The sequence below is a fragment of the Fusarium sambucinum genome, chromosome IV (assembly GCF_050947815.1).
Source record: "Fusarium sambucinum isolate potato_lamoka chromosome IV, whole genome shotgun sequence".
NCBI classification, from domain to species: Eukaryota; Fungi; Ascomycota; class Sordariomycetes; order Hypocreales; family Nectriaceae; genus Fusarium; species Fusarium sambucinum.
Genome location: NC_139291.1, coordinates 4,972,525 through 4,985,749, shown reverse-complemented (window position 1 = coordinate 4,985,749; position 13,225 = coordinate 4,972,525). Strand labels below are relative to the sequence as shown.

Below are 13,225 nucleotides of genomic sequence, written 5' to 3'. Positions count from 1 at the left end.
ATATAAACTTAGCCCGTTATTGGTACGTGGGGAGTTTATTATGTCCAACTAAAGATCTAGTAATAACCAATTTGGAAAACGGAGTGACTTTCGCGCGCTTGTGGTTTATTCCGCGGCTGGGCGTGCGTTAATTAATATACATGTACAGCACACCGTTGAATGCCGGCTGTTGTACGACATGTCGAAGCAATGACTCTACCTATAAAATCCTTCTGTTCATCAATGCCGATGATGATGTCGCTTCGAATCATGATCTGCATAGATTTGATGTACTCATCTTGAATACCTTTATAGAATTGGAATTTGATCGTTTCAAGCGTAGCCATGCTTCAAGGACAGATATACCCGGTTGTTTTCAACGGAGTGTTAATTCCGGACTTGGGGCTCTAGTCCCCGAACCGAAGATCGACATTTGCCGTCCGCGGCACATCCGTCTAATTCAGGTCCGCACCATCGAGCAATTGCCGGTTTACCTTTGGGTCTAATCCGTATAAAGTAAGTTCAAGCGAGTTCTATTTAGGCTCTTCAGGGGTCTTAACCATTGCGGTTTTATTGCGCGTTGGTTGCGAAAGATAGCAAGTTTTTCAGCTTGAAGAAAAAAATGCAGAAAGGCCTCAAGGTGCCTATCAGTTGGCTATGATCTCATCACTTGTACCCATAGGCTTTCGCACGTATGCTCTACCGTTGAGATTTCTTTCTGGCGCTGATAGCTCTGGGTTGTGTTTTGATATTGATATATGCAAATCTCCCCTGTATACAGAGTTGTACTTACAACAACATATTGTAATGCATCGAGATGGCGATGCGGAACGCAATGCCGTGTCTGCATATGCTATTTAACGTTTGTATGTATTTTGCGGGTCCACTGCAACCGTATCGCTCTGGTTTATGCAGTAATGTGGCCGTACGAGAGTTTGATTAACTCGGACGAATATCCCTGACTTGATAGGTGCCCCTCAAGAACGACGTGCTGGTGGGGCATTATGGCAGGGAAACAATGAGACCATGTCGTAAAAGACGTGATTAGAGGCTGTGCATACCACAACCGGCTAACATAAGGAAGAACTCGGGTTTCATGACGTGCTTTGGGTTGGCTGGCAGTAATGGACTGAGAACTTGCCTTGTTCCTGATGAGTTGTGGCCTGAAGAGCGTAAGCCGCATCTTACACGGCTCTGTAAGTGTTAGTTAATGGTAATACTTCGCTGGGACATTGAGTTTGGTCTAACTTGTTTCGGCCGAATAACCAGACGAACGTGAAATACGATTGGTGTGGCTGCGAAATGCCGAGTCAAGGCAGGTTCCTTTCGCTCCCGTCGGGACCGAGAGAAAGAAATAACAGCCGGGCTCAACGGTGTGGGGTGCAAAGTCGTTTTGGAGTGTTATTGTGCTCACACCCTTTTCGGTGGCTTGTGGAGGAACCGTTACTAATGAAGCCGCACCCCTCAAACCTAGCGCCCACGTTACTTGGTGTGAGCACTTGGCAGTCATCCCCCTCTAGCGGCAGTTGCCCTTGCAAAGCCGATGGGGCTGGTGGTGTAAGTCGAAAGAGAGTTGTGTCCCTGATCCTTATTACTGACTGGTAGAATTGCTTTGAAACGCACACGACTCAGTTTTAGAATATGGGTATTATGCTCTGGAAGGTTATGGTTGTAAGCGCCTATTATTCTAACGCCAAGCTTCCCAAGCTGGAACATCGTAGCCTCGAGTCAAGGGGATGGTTGATCTTGAACACCGCGTTACGGCATCTGAGCCAAGCCGCTGTCTCATGAATGGGACGGCAGTGGTGAGAGCCAACAGCCAAACAGTTACTCTCAGAAGGACCCTGCAACGCCGAATATTCGCGGGCGACAATGAATTTGACCAGAACGTTGCTGATCTCTCCCACAGACTGCCTCTGCCACCTGCAGCTGAAACGATTCAACCGAACAAGGCCATTCACATTGATACCGAGCGGTCGATGACAAGGTGTCCTCTGGGGACTCGGCCGAGCGAGTGGAGAAAGGGTTAGAGAAAGGAAGCAGGGGTGTTAGTGGTTCTTGCAGATAGCGACCCGGAGATGAAGCTGAATTGGGAAAATGAAGGATTAAAACCCTGTCAGCACCATGTGAGATCCGCGACGTGGTAGTGGATCCGGGGTAGAAGCCTCAGGGAAGCAGGAGGATTTGATTTTTTGATGAGTGATCAGAGTGATCTGACAGCTCGTTCTTGCAGGGTATTCGCCGTAGCCGAGATAGCACTGGGCATGCTTTTCTAGCATAGGTAGGCAGATTACCGAGGCCATATTGTTCCCTGTCACGGCCGTGCTCTCATTGAAGTCTCCAGCGGCCGACGCCAGCGGCCGTCAGGAGGCTGTTCCCTGTCTCGTTAGCATTGTGGACGGTGCGTGACAGTCGGCTTATGGTGTGGATGTTGACGGTTCTTGGCCGCCTGAGGGGTCAACTCAGTCCCAGACAGTTTCTGAAGTTGAATCAGGTCCATGTCTGGTAATTCCTCAGCCTAATGCGTACAGCAGCCAACAGCAGGCATGTGCCGCTTGGGTACTTGAGCTGTGTTTCTAGTTGATGTAATGCATCAAGTCTTGCTGAATTGAATCCACTTCGGTGTGAGGCCAATTCAACTGTACCTGGAGTGCAGTACGGCATTGGCATTGTACTGTAAATAAGTCGTCAATTCCACTCTGGCCGAGCTCCGAATAAATTACCTGTAAAAGTAGAGAAGAAAAAAAGAAATCGCGTTATCTTAATCTGCGGAGTTCGGGAGAGGTTTGCAGGCCGGCATCCGTCCTTCCATAATTAATCTCCGCTTGACGGGAGTTTAATGGTTAACGAGACTGTGCTGTGACACGTGCCCCCGAATGCTCATCATGTCTGTCGGCAGAGCAAATGTCAATGTGGAAGGTACCGAGAAGACTAGCCTTGCTTAGTAGGTACCTGCCATTACCTGTCATTGTGGCTTTCTTCCTAGGTATCAAGAGGGCAACTGCCAATAAACAGACACCCACAGCACCTGCCTATGTACATATTCATCTGTTGATTCTCCTTCGCACCTGCAGATTCTGGGAGGGGGGATGAGTTGGTGGCGTCCACCAAGACTTGAAACCACACACGTTGTATTCATCTCTATCCAAGCCTGTAATGTTTCGGTCATTGTCCAACCATTATCGAGACTGGGCTGGTGAATAGTCTGTGGAGAGCGGATATCGTCTCCTTATTTCCCCAAACACGACTTGTATTTCCGCGGAGGGGTACTATCGGGGTGGAGCGATGCGATCCGTCCTCTCGGGTCCGGCTCGTCATTGCTGACTCATGTTTCCCCTATCTCGTCACCCGTCGTGCTTCGGCGAACAACGTGTTTAGGCCTTTGGGCTAACAACGCGCTATGTAGATCAAAACTCTCATCATTGTCACTACGGCAAGGCTACCGGCAATACCAGAAATCTTTCTTGAAATTTCCGGGTTCACTATACGCTATAGCTATGAGAAAGGACGCCTACCTTTTCCCGAACTTACTCCACCACCGACTGAAATGATGGCGAAACGCGAGGCGTCGGTCAAGAGTTAGCGTCAAAAGATCGTACGACTGCCGCGACATGCCACTCCCTTTTTGGAACAATGTGCCGCACGCAGCCAAGACATCATACCGTGGATCCGGGGACCAACGATCTAGGGTCAGCCATATTTAGTCGGCACTGCGTGAAAAGCAAATCTCCCCCGGCACCTTCTCAATAGGACCACGGTGACATGGTAGTGTACATAGAGGCTCTGCAAGTCCACTAGGTAGGTAGGTGCTACTGTCCGCACAAAGTTTATCGTCCCGCCCTGGAGATCGACGTGAACTGTGATAGCCTTCTAAGGAAAACAAACGTAAATAAGGGGGTGGGCGCAAAATATTCAGCTTTCGAACAAAAACAAAATAGAATATCATACTTTCAGGGCGACCCCATTGAAAAGTTAACTGTTATTTCCCGTATCTAGACGGAATTTAGACCGGGCGTGATCTTCCGCATGCCAAGACATTTTGCTTACTGTATGTCACTGCCAACGGTTAACCAGCATGGGAGACTTTGTCACTAACTAATAAGGCCGTAGGTTATGTCCTGGAGATTCCAACTTTTGCCCACCGTTTTCTAACCTAGTAGTCGAACATGCAGCTCGCCAAATTTGGCAATGTCAAAAGTCAAGAGCCGTAAGGGCACCCCGTATTGCAATGCTTGGCAGTCATATTTCAGCATCATCTCACAATGGATCCCTCGATTGGGTATGCCGAGGGTCTCCGCTGAATGACAACAAACACTCAATTTCGAACCTGTGGCTGGCAAGCTTGGCCCCCCAGCCCTGTGAATCTGGGGCAGTAGATCGTCTGTAGACTAGGAAATTGCACTCTCCAGGACACACGCAGTAGTTATAGATCACCCTGTCACAAAGGATCACTGAAGGATACAGGAGATAACACCGGATTTTGTCTACAAATTAATTATAAACTTCTAATTGACAGACGTATAAGTCCGGTCAAGAACCTTTCGCGTATAGGATGCATATTCTTTGTGCCTTGACTGAGCTAACACCAAGAGTTTCATCAACAGGATAGGCCAAAACGTTGGCAGTCCACTCATATACAGCACCATTGATGAATAACTCTGCATTTGCATGTCCGCTAATATCATTGATTGAACGCTCACTGTGCCACCAACAGTTAGGCTTTTGGGGTCAAGCGACGTTGAGGGGTTGCTGATACCTCTGGTAATTTAGCCTAGTCTGCAGGCACGTCAGTTCGGATGAAGCCACCCGAGTGCAGCGTTTAGATTATCAACGATACCGCCTGTATATTGAGTTGAAGTAGAGTGCGAGAGGTCCATGCGCCGCCGTTTGTTAAGCGAATGCGAGTCGAAGACTGCTCTCAGCTGAGAGTGCCTTGAATAGGTAGAGACAACAGAAGCCATTGCGTCCATGCCTTCTCGCTTGGCGTAGCCAGCCTGGGCGTAAGCGGCAAAAGTGGCATTGAAAACGCCTCTGCCGTCGAGCTTATTAAACTAAGCGTCATGGCCACAGTACTTCCCCTTTCCAAAGATGCCCAGGTCGCAAGCATTTCTACTTTGATAATAGACCCTCGTTCTATTCTTGATAGTGACTACCACATGTCTACTCTGTATCAACCGATCCATTTTAGAATGGGTCCATATGCTGAGAGATTGATGGCCAACTATCTAGCAAGGTCGTATGGACTAGATTATTACCCTGATCTGCATAGCAGATTCTTCGCAGCATCTTCTAACGAGCCTGAGCCCAAAACTTGGGCAAAGGTTTCGCCTGTCAATATCACATATGCCTCTGCCGACATATTTATTGCCTGCCGGCACATGCCTGTTCGAGATGAAGCAGCCATTTGCTGACAGGAGGCATGTTTTCTGTGTGACATGCTCTAACACTTCTGCCGAGAGCGCCACAACATCCCAGTAATTAAAGTCTTTACACAAACGCCACCCAAGTTGGAGGGGCATTCCTCATGATGCCAAGACCAGCGGCCCTTCACTATGGCTGGCAAAGTTCAATACTTTGTCTTATTCGAGAAAGCGTTTTAAGCGTTTAAGCGCGGCTCTTAGCAGTGGCGGCCGCCTGCATGTGTTACCTGGCACATTGTTATTTAATTATTTTCTATCAAGGGAGGAGGAGGACTATCGAAAATTGACATGGTCTTATCTGACGTTGACAATTGCATGATCAAATGTTGATGCTGGTCCCGGTTACCTGACTCCTGCCGTGGAGCCTTTTCTATCGATCATGACAGTGCCCCCGTATTTTTTGAAGATTATCTTGTTTATCGCGCGCGGCTTTCTGGAGCTTTCATCCCACAACCCGTCGGTCGCCTGCCGTAACGCCGGCGCCTGCTATCTAGACTACCTAGAGTATGGATCCTGGGTTATGGGGAGCCATCAGCCGTCAGTCATCCACCCTACATCACTCAGCCACATACACCCCAGATGCCTGGCTTCCACGCCCACCCGGCCCCATCCCCCGGTGCCCGGCAATCCACGCCCCCATCTCATCCCTGAGCCCTGCGAGAGTCCAGAGTTCTGCATAGAGGATCATCATCAAGCACCGGTGCTGCAACGTAGGCTGTACCGGACCGGACTCGACCGTACGGAGCATCACTCTGTAAAGGTACATGCGCACAGGCCCAACAAGAGCCCGTTGGCTTGGCTCCAGCACCATCCTACACTGTACCCGCAATGCCGTTTGGTGTCGATGGCCAGTGGCCTGGGATCGCTCAATATCTGCACTAGTATCCGCAAGTCATACAGCTCATCGTGTCCCATGCAGATAGCAAGGCCAAGAATGTTCCACACGCCACACGTGCGGGTGACGGCACTCTAAAGAGGCGCTGGGACTCGCACTCTGCGAAGCGGGATTGGGGGAACTGGGATTGTTACTGGGACCGGGGATGCACAACTCCGTTGGACGTTCTTTGATCCGTCCTGTTCACAATGAGCCACGCCTATGAGTTATGTTCACGCCCATGCCTCGACAGAGGCGTTTCGGTTGTTGGTGAGGCGGTCCACGACCATCACCAGCCATGGAACAGTCAGTGCATCGTCAAAAAGTCTCCGACGAATTTCATTTGTTTTACTACATTGCTCTTCTTCGAGCTTGCCAGTCTTACTGGCTCTCGGATGGAAATTTTACAAACCCTGCAGACCAGACTTGAGCGTTATTATTATTATATGGTTCTTCTCCGAGGATCATCCCATTGCAGTACCGTACTGTACACAACGACACCCCCCTAACGCACAACCTTCCCGACAGTTTGGGTCATGTTAGGATTGGTACATCCCCTCCTTTCCCCTTCTTGGGCCAGCCTGTTCCTGGTCCTGGTCTATCCGTTTTAGGGTACCGCCGCGTCTTTTACGGTGGCCTGTCTTAGTAGCATTGGCCCAAAAAGAGCCGCGCCGCTGGTGTATGTAATTATTGTATCCGACTCGAGAGGGATAGATAATCGCTGACTCCCCCACCGGCCGTTAGCTGTGGTTTGCCTCAATCGACCTCTTGCTTTGTTCCACAGCAATATTTCTTCAACCTTAGTTATGCTTATTTGCTGCCACTCGAGCCATATCGAGTAGTTCTTTCAATGGGTGTCTTACCTAGCATAGATTCTCGTCCCCGTTTGGTTTTCCCAAATACCCCTCCAGAACTGGAAAGCCCAGGCGCATCATCCTACTGTACTAACTCAAACTCATCCGCGGATCGACCTTGGATCTCGCCTGCGCCTACTTCACCCTCAATGAACAACTATGATAAGTCTCTGACGACAGACCCTGAAGATCAGAAGATGAGTGGAGAGCAGACAAGGCCAAAGTCGGCCACTCAAACTGCTCCTCGGCAACAACAGCTTCCTTCATTAAGCAGTATCTTTGGACCACCAGCCACTGGTCGACCAGCACACTCACCTCTTTCCGAACATAACAACTCTTACTCTACATCAACCCCCCGAGAGCGTACCCATGCACCATCTGGTGACAGGAACCATTCGGTATCTTACTTTCCTCAGACAGTGTCGCCTTCTGTATCACAGCCTCGAAGCACATACGACAACAAGTTCGAAACAGACCGACAGCCACTCCATGCTCTTCCTCGATCTTACTCTGGCTCAGCATCGCCCAGGTATCGTGATGGAGAGCATTCTCGCCGTGAGTCAGTCGTTGAAGGACAGTCTGGCAGATGGCCAGTGCAACAGGAGAACCGAACTGAGTACTCTTTGGGATCTCGAGAAGGATCTTTCAGACCACCCCAGGATCAGTTTCGACTCCAGTTCCCCGACAACAAGGAACGTGTGGTCCCTACTTACAATGGCCAACGGTCACCTCAAGGGTCTTTAATCCCTCCGCCAACACCGAGCACTACGGCGACTGAAGGTCTTCCGTCAAAGGATGGGTTGGGTCCCAAGATCTGGACTGGAACACACTTTCTCCCTCGATTTGTGAGGGCTACCGAAGTGCCTGGAGAGGGGATGTGCTATTTCTACGATGATGGTAGTCACTGTAAAACAGTGATCGACGGAGAAGCAGTAAATGCCCATTGGGGTGTCACTAAGGCTGGCAAGCCCAGGAAGCGACTCGCTATTGCTTGTGTAACCTGCCGCGAAAAGAAGATCAAGTGCGATCCCGACTATCCCCGCTGTGTCCAGTGTGAGAAGTTTGGCAGAATATGCAAATTCAAAAATGCGTAAGTGCTGGTAAACCAGTTTTGATAACAGCTTTGCTCACTCTTTCTAGACCTCGAGGAGGGCACAACACATCTCCCTCAACACCACCAGCGGAGCTCGATGATGGGCCATCGAGACCTACTCAGAGTGAGAACAGCTCGCCAGTATCCCCACGCACCACTCTGCGACCAACTTCGCCTGACACCGGCTCACACAAGAGGCTTCGAGTGGGATACGATAATTATGTTGCTATGGGGGAGCCGGTGCATGCAATTCCTTCTGCTGAACCACCGAGACCTCAAATGCCGATACAGCCCCCAACTATCGAGCTGCCTCGAATCTCTGAAGAAGTCCTTAACCAAGCTTGGCGAACTGATCCCTGCCTGTCTGACCCACAGTCTATCCGTTCAGTCATCTCGCACTTCTTTGTTCATCTTGATAGCACCATGATTGTGCGCTTCATTCCCGAGAATGTTTTTAAGAACTGGGTCATGAACCCGGGACTTCGAAAGTCTCCTGAAGACTTGATGATCCTATACAGCATGCTCGCTGTGGGAGTGGCTCTATCCGGAGGACCCAAGGCCATTGCTTTCGAATACGCGTCCGTTGCTCACTATGCACAAAAGTCGACAACATCCAGCTGCATCCAGCTGGTCCAGACGAGAATTCTGCTCGCCCTTTACTACATCTCCATCTCGCGCTCTGCTGAGGCTAGTGAGATGATCTCTGCAGCTGTCGCGACAGCCGCTTGCCTCAAGCTCCATGTTGAGATTGAGGAGTCAAGGGAAGCCGGTCTCGCAATATTTCCCTTCGGCATGAACAAGGCAGGGTACTGTGAAGCCAGGAGGCGAACTTTCTGGTCTCTTTACATGCTAGAGCGACTTGACGGCCACTTCCCTGAACGCTTTGCCATGATCAATGCTGAAGACATCTATACTCGCTTACCTGTAGACTCTCACAACTTTGAGCGTGAATTGGATGGACACGCCCCGGTCTTCAACCCTTACGTCTCGAGCTTCACGACAGCCCATGATCGTGAGTTGGGCATTTCGGCTTACCTGATTGAGATGGTCCATTTGTGGTCCAGTGATGTGTGCCGGATTTACAGGATGGCTCGCCGTGCCAACTTGGCGGAAACAGACCTGAATGCATCTCAAAGAACTCTGAAACGTATACAAGAATGGCGTAATGGCTTGCCTTCTCGCCTGGCCTTTACCGCATCAAACCTTGAGTCTGCAGCTCTGGCGGGAGAACTCGGCCCTTTCCTGACCATGCATCTCTTATACAACCATGCCATCATCAAACTCAACCGACACACTGCCGCGGCTGGACGTTGTTCACCCCAGACCGCTTCACTTCACATCCAGACATGCTACGAACACGCAACACAGGTTTTGGACATGGCCAAGGCACTTGTGCGACTCCACCGTGGGGGCCAGACCGTCTTGAGCGCTCCGGCACCAGTTCTTGCAATGGTATTGACTGAAGCTGTCGATGTCTTCACCGCGAGCGGCCGTTTATCTCATGTGAACGATATAATTGAGAACGTGCACATGGTTCAGGGTGTCGTTCAGGCCATGTTCGCCATCTGGGACAATGTGCGTAGCGCACAGGAGGTGATTGATGGCCGTATTGGAATGCTGCACCGCATTCGAGACCGTGGCAGTCAACCAGTCAGCCCAGTCGAAGGCTACCGCGTCTTCTACAGTTCTGAGGGACGTGAGGATGAAAAGGTTCTTCGCTGGCAAATCAACAACCCAATGGAGAAGCTGTATCCCAGGGATATGGACACCATCTACTCTACACTTTTTTGATCGACTTTTAGCGAGTTGCATTACATTGCATCGCATGGAATGGCACTGACCATATGACATCTGTTTAAATATTTGAAGGACATTGGGTTGATTTTCATCATTTGCATTCATTGCATCTTTCGGCGCTGCAGGCATGATGATTTGGCATCAGCATCGGAGCATCTGGAGTTACCATAGCATATTTATATGTGGCAGACCGGAAGGACTGTCTTTTGTTTGTTGGGGGCAGCGGTGCATTTATTGTTTTTGTCCTGTTCACATTGTATGACATATCTATATCTATACCTATCTGCACATACTGGGAGGAGTTTCGGCGTTTTGCCTAAGGTCAAGGCCTTGCCTTTGACGGGGCTTAACTTTTTGTGTTCTGAAGCCAGGCAGGCACACGATGATGACCAGCATACGAGGCATCTGGGCCACACCAAAGTCTGTTAAAATATATTGATGCCCTTCAACTTGTAGGGCCTAAAGAGAAGATGAACTGAATTCGAATGATTTGTGATGTACCGTGAATGCTCGTTTACGATTCCAAGTACTTCAGCTTCGTCCATACATTATACCACGTATCTGTTGAAGTCGGCGAGCGATGTTCATGTAGGCTCATACCTTGTCTAGTCTGCGACGCAATGATGATCCCATGACATTTCGCTCTGCTATGCCACAGGCAGACTTGGACTCATTTGACGCTCCCACAAGTTTTTTTTTGGTGGCTAACAGTGCCTCGTTCCGATGCCATTGCATCACTCGTATACATGACTCCTTGTTAAACATGCCACAGACTTGACGACAAATGAGGGAACAAGAGTACGGTATTAGCCATAAGATAAAAAGTTGTAGCCGGTGAGCGTGGCCTGATGGAGGGTCGGTTGAAATGATAGGCTAAGAATGTGGGAGAGCATGGAAGGATTCGCAACCACGCACTCAGTCTGAAGGGAAAGGATTGTTGTTGAAGATTGGTAGGTGGTATGAGTCTTCACAGGTGGAATTTCGTTACTACTTGAGTACATGACCTCTGAATATTCGTGATGCTTGCTTGTTCGATTCTAGGTTTGACCAGAATCTTGACAGGCTCTCTAAACATACCCATCATCCGCTGGCTTCTGTTTGATGCCTAAACGAAGATTGATTCAATCCTTTCTATCGCCAACAAAGAAAGACCCTGTTTTGTTGTATGCAGCTTATTCCACCAAAAAGGGTTCCTACCAATTGGATGTCACCCACCACCAAATTGCTTTGTTTCTCGGCATTTGCCTGCATTTGCCTGCATTTTTATCCTTTTTTCTCTTTTCTTTCCTCAAATAACCTTGCAGAATTTCCATGTACATCATGACTATGCATCTACAGTCTGGATATGGATGGTTACACTGCAGAGACCTTTTTTTAAACACAAACGGCTGGGCAAGGGATTTGAGTTGATGGAGGGGGAGTGTGCTTAGTGTCTCTAGGTAATGATTCTTGGTACTGCAGATAGTCTTATACGCGGATATGCAACTAGCCTGATTAGGTAATACCCTGGAAACAGTCTTTGCCGCAGAAAACGTCAGAGCTTTCGTCTCCTTTGTTTGGACTCTCATGACACTTGAATATCCACCCACAACTTAAGTGAAGTGAAGTGAAGTGCAAGTGAAGTGCAAGTGCAAGTGCAAGTGCAAGCGCAAGTGCAAGTGCAAGTGAGAGAATGGACATGACAACTTGTTGATATGGGTTTTCCCGATAAACCTTCTGCTCATCTTTTGGGCGCTAATGGTAACGTTTCACCCCCTTTCTCTTATATTGTCTATCTCTTCTCCGTCTCTCCGTCTCCGTCCCCGTCCCCGTCCCCGTCCCCATCCCCATCCCCATCTCACTCGTACTCTCACTCTCACCCTCACCCGCACCCTCGTCGTTCCAGCTTTCAGCTTCACCTTCGCCTTCAGGCGTGGCGTCTTGCTCTCGGTAACATCACATCACATCATGCCATACCATGCCACACTATTCACCTACCAACTCGAGGCATATCCCGCGCTGATGCCCAATACTTGTCTGACATGACCAACAACTTAACTAACAAATAAAAACTCAAAGGCCCGGTCCATGCCCTTGCATACTCCGCTTCACCAGGCACCTACATCCTCACCGGTTCAGCGGACCGAACCATCCGCCTCTACAACCCATTTCCCAGCACATCCGCCCCAGGCGAGGACCGCCACAGCATACCTCAGGGTCGCCTCATCCAGAACTACGCTGCACACGGCTATGAGGTCCTGAGCCTTTCAGTTGCGGCTGATAACGAGCGCTTTGTATCGGCTGGCGGCGACCGCAGCGTCTTCCTCTGGGATGTGAGTACAGCTGTCACTACCAAGCGCTTTGGTGGCAACGCTCATGGCCATACTGCTCGGATTAATTGTGTGAGCTTTGCGGGTGAAGGTGATTCCATCATTGTGAGTGGTGGATTTGATACGACTGTCAGGCTGTGGGATACCAAGAGCAACAGCTCCAAGCCTATACAAGTTTTTGACGAGGCGAGCGATGCTATAACTTGCCTTGCGGTTCGAGGACCCGAAGTCATCGCAGGAAGTGTCGATGGTCGCGTTCGCAGCTACGATATTCGCATGGGACAGGCAACTACAGATGTTATCGGTGCATCCGTCACCAGTCTCAGTCTCACACGTGATGGACGTGCTATGCTCGTGGGCAGCCTGGACAACAAGCTGCGCCTCATGGATCGCGACAACGGCTCTTGCCTAAGGGCATACACAGACCCAGCATGGAAGAATGAGGACGTCAAATTGCAAGCGCTGCTGGGCGGTAAGGAGAAGTACGTCATGGTAGGCGATGCCATGGCTGGTGAAGCTACACCCAATGGCCAAGGAAGGATCTGGGCCTGGGATTTATTGACGGGCAAATTAGTTGCCAGGGTGACTGTTCCTTGGGGACCGCAGGGCTTTGAACTTAAGAAGAAAGCTGTTGGTCGCGACGGGAAAGAAAAGACAAGGAGTAACGTTGTCAGCTGCATGACATGGAGAGAGGATGGTTGGGGAGATCAGTTCTGCGTGGGTGGGACATCAGGCGTGGTGACGGTTTACGGAGCGTTGTAAATATCGGTTATACCCATCACTCTGAACAACGTTATGGAGTTGTGTATATAGCTTGATTTATTATTGAAATGAAAGCTACATCATCATCAAGGGCATTTTCAGATTCGTACATAGACAAGATGTTGTCCATCATGAGA

The 13,225-nt window shown here is 49.6% G+C and overlaps 2 protein-coding genes across 2 annotated transcripts; both read left to right on the top strand.

The window, feature by feature from the left end:
- Window positions 1–7,123: 7,123 nt before the first annotated feature.
- Window positions 7,124–10,011, top strand: FSST1_001687 (uncharacterized protein; the record flags this gene model as incomplete). Its single annotated transcript, XM_083227604.1, has 2 exons — window positions 7,124–8,217; window positions 8,268–10,011. The coding sequence occupies 2 exons, from the start codon at window positions 7,124–7,126 to the stop codon at window positions 10,009–10,011; spliced, it is 2,838 nt and encodes a 945-aa protein (XP_083091869.1).
- Window positions 10,012–11,711: 1,700 nt separating this feature from the next.
- On the top strand, window positions 11,712–13,088 carry FSST1_001686 (WD40-repeat-containing domain protein; the record flags this gene model as incomplete). The annotated part of the gene is made up of 2 exons (XM_083227603.1): window positions 11,712–11,757; window positions 12,076–13,088. 2 exons carry the CDS (start codon window positions 11,712–11,714, stop codon window positions 13,086–13,088), a joined length of 1,059 nt encoding a protein of 352 aa, XP_083091868.1.
- Window positions 13,089–13,225: the final 137 nt, after the last annotated feature.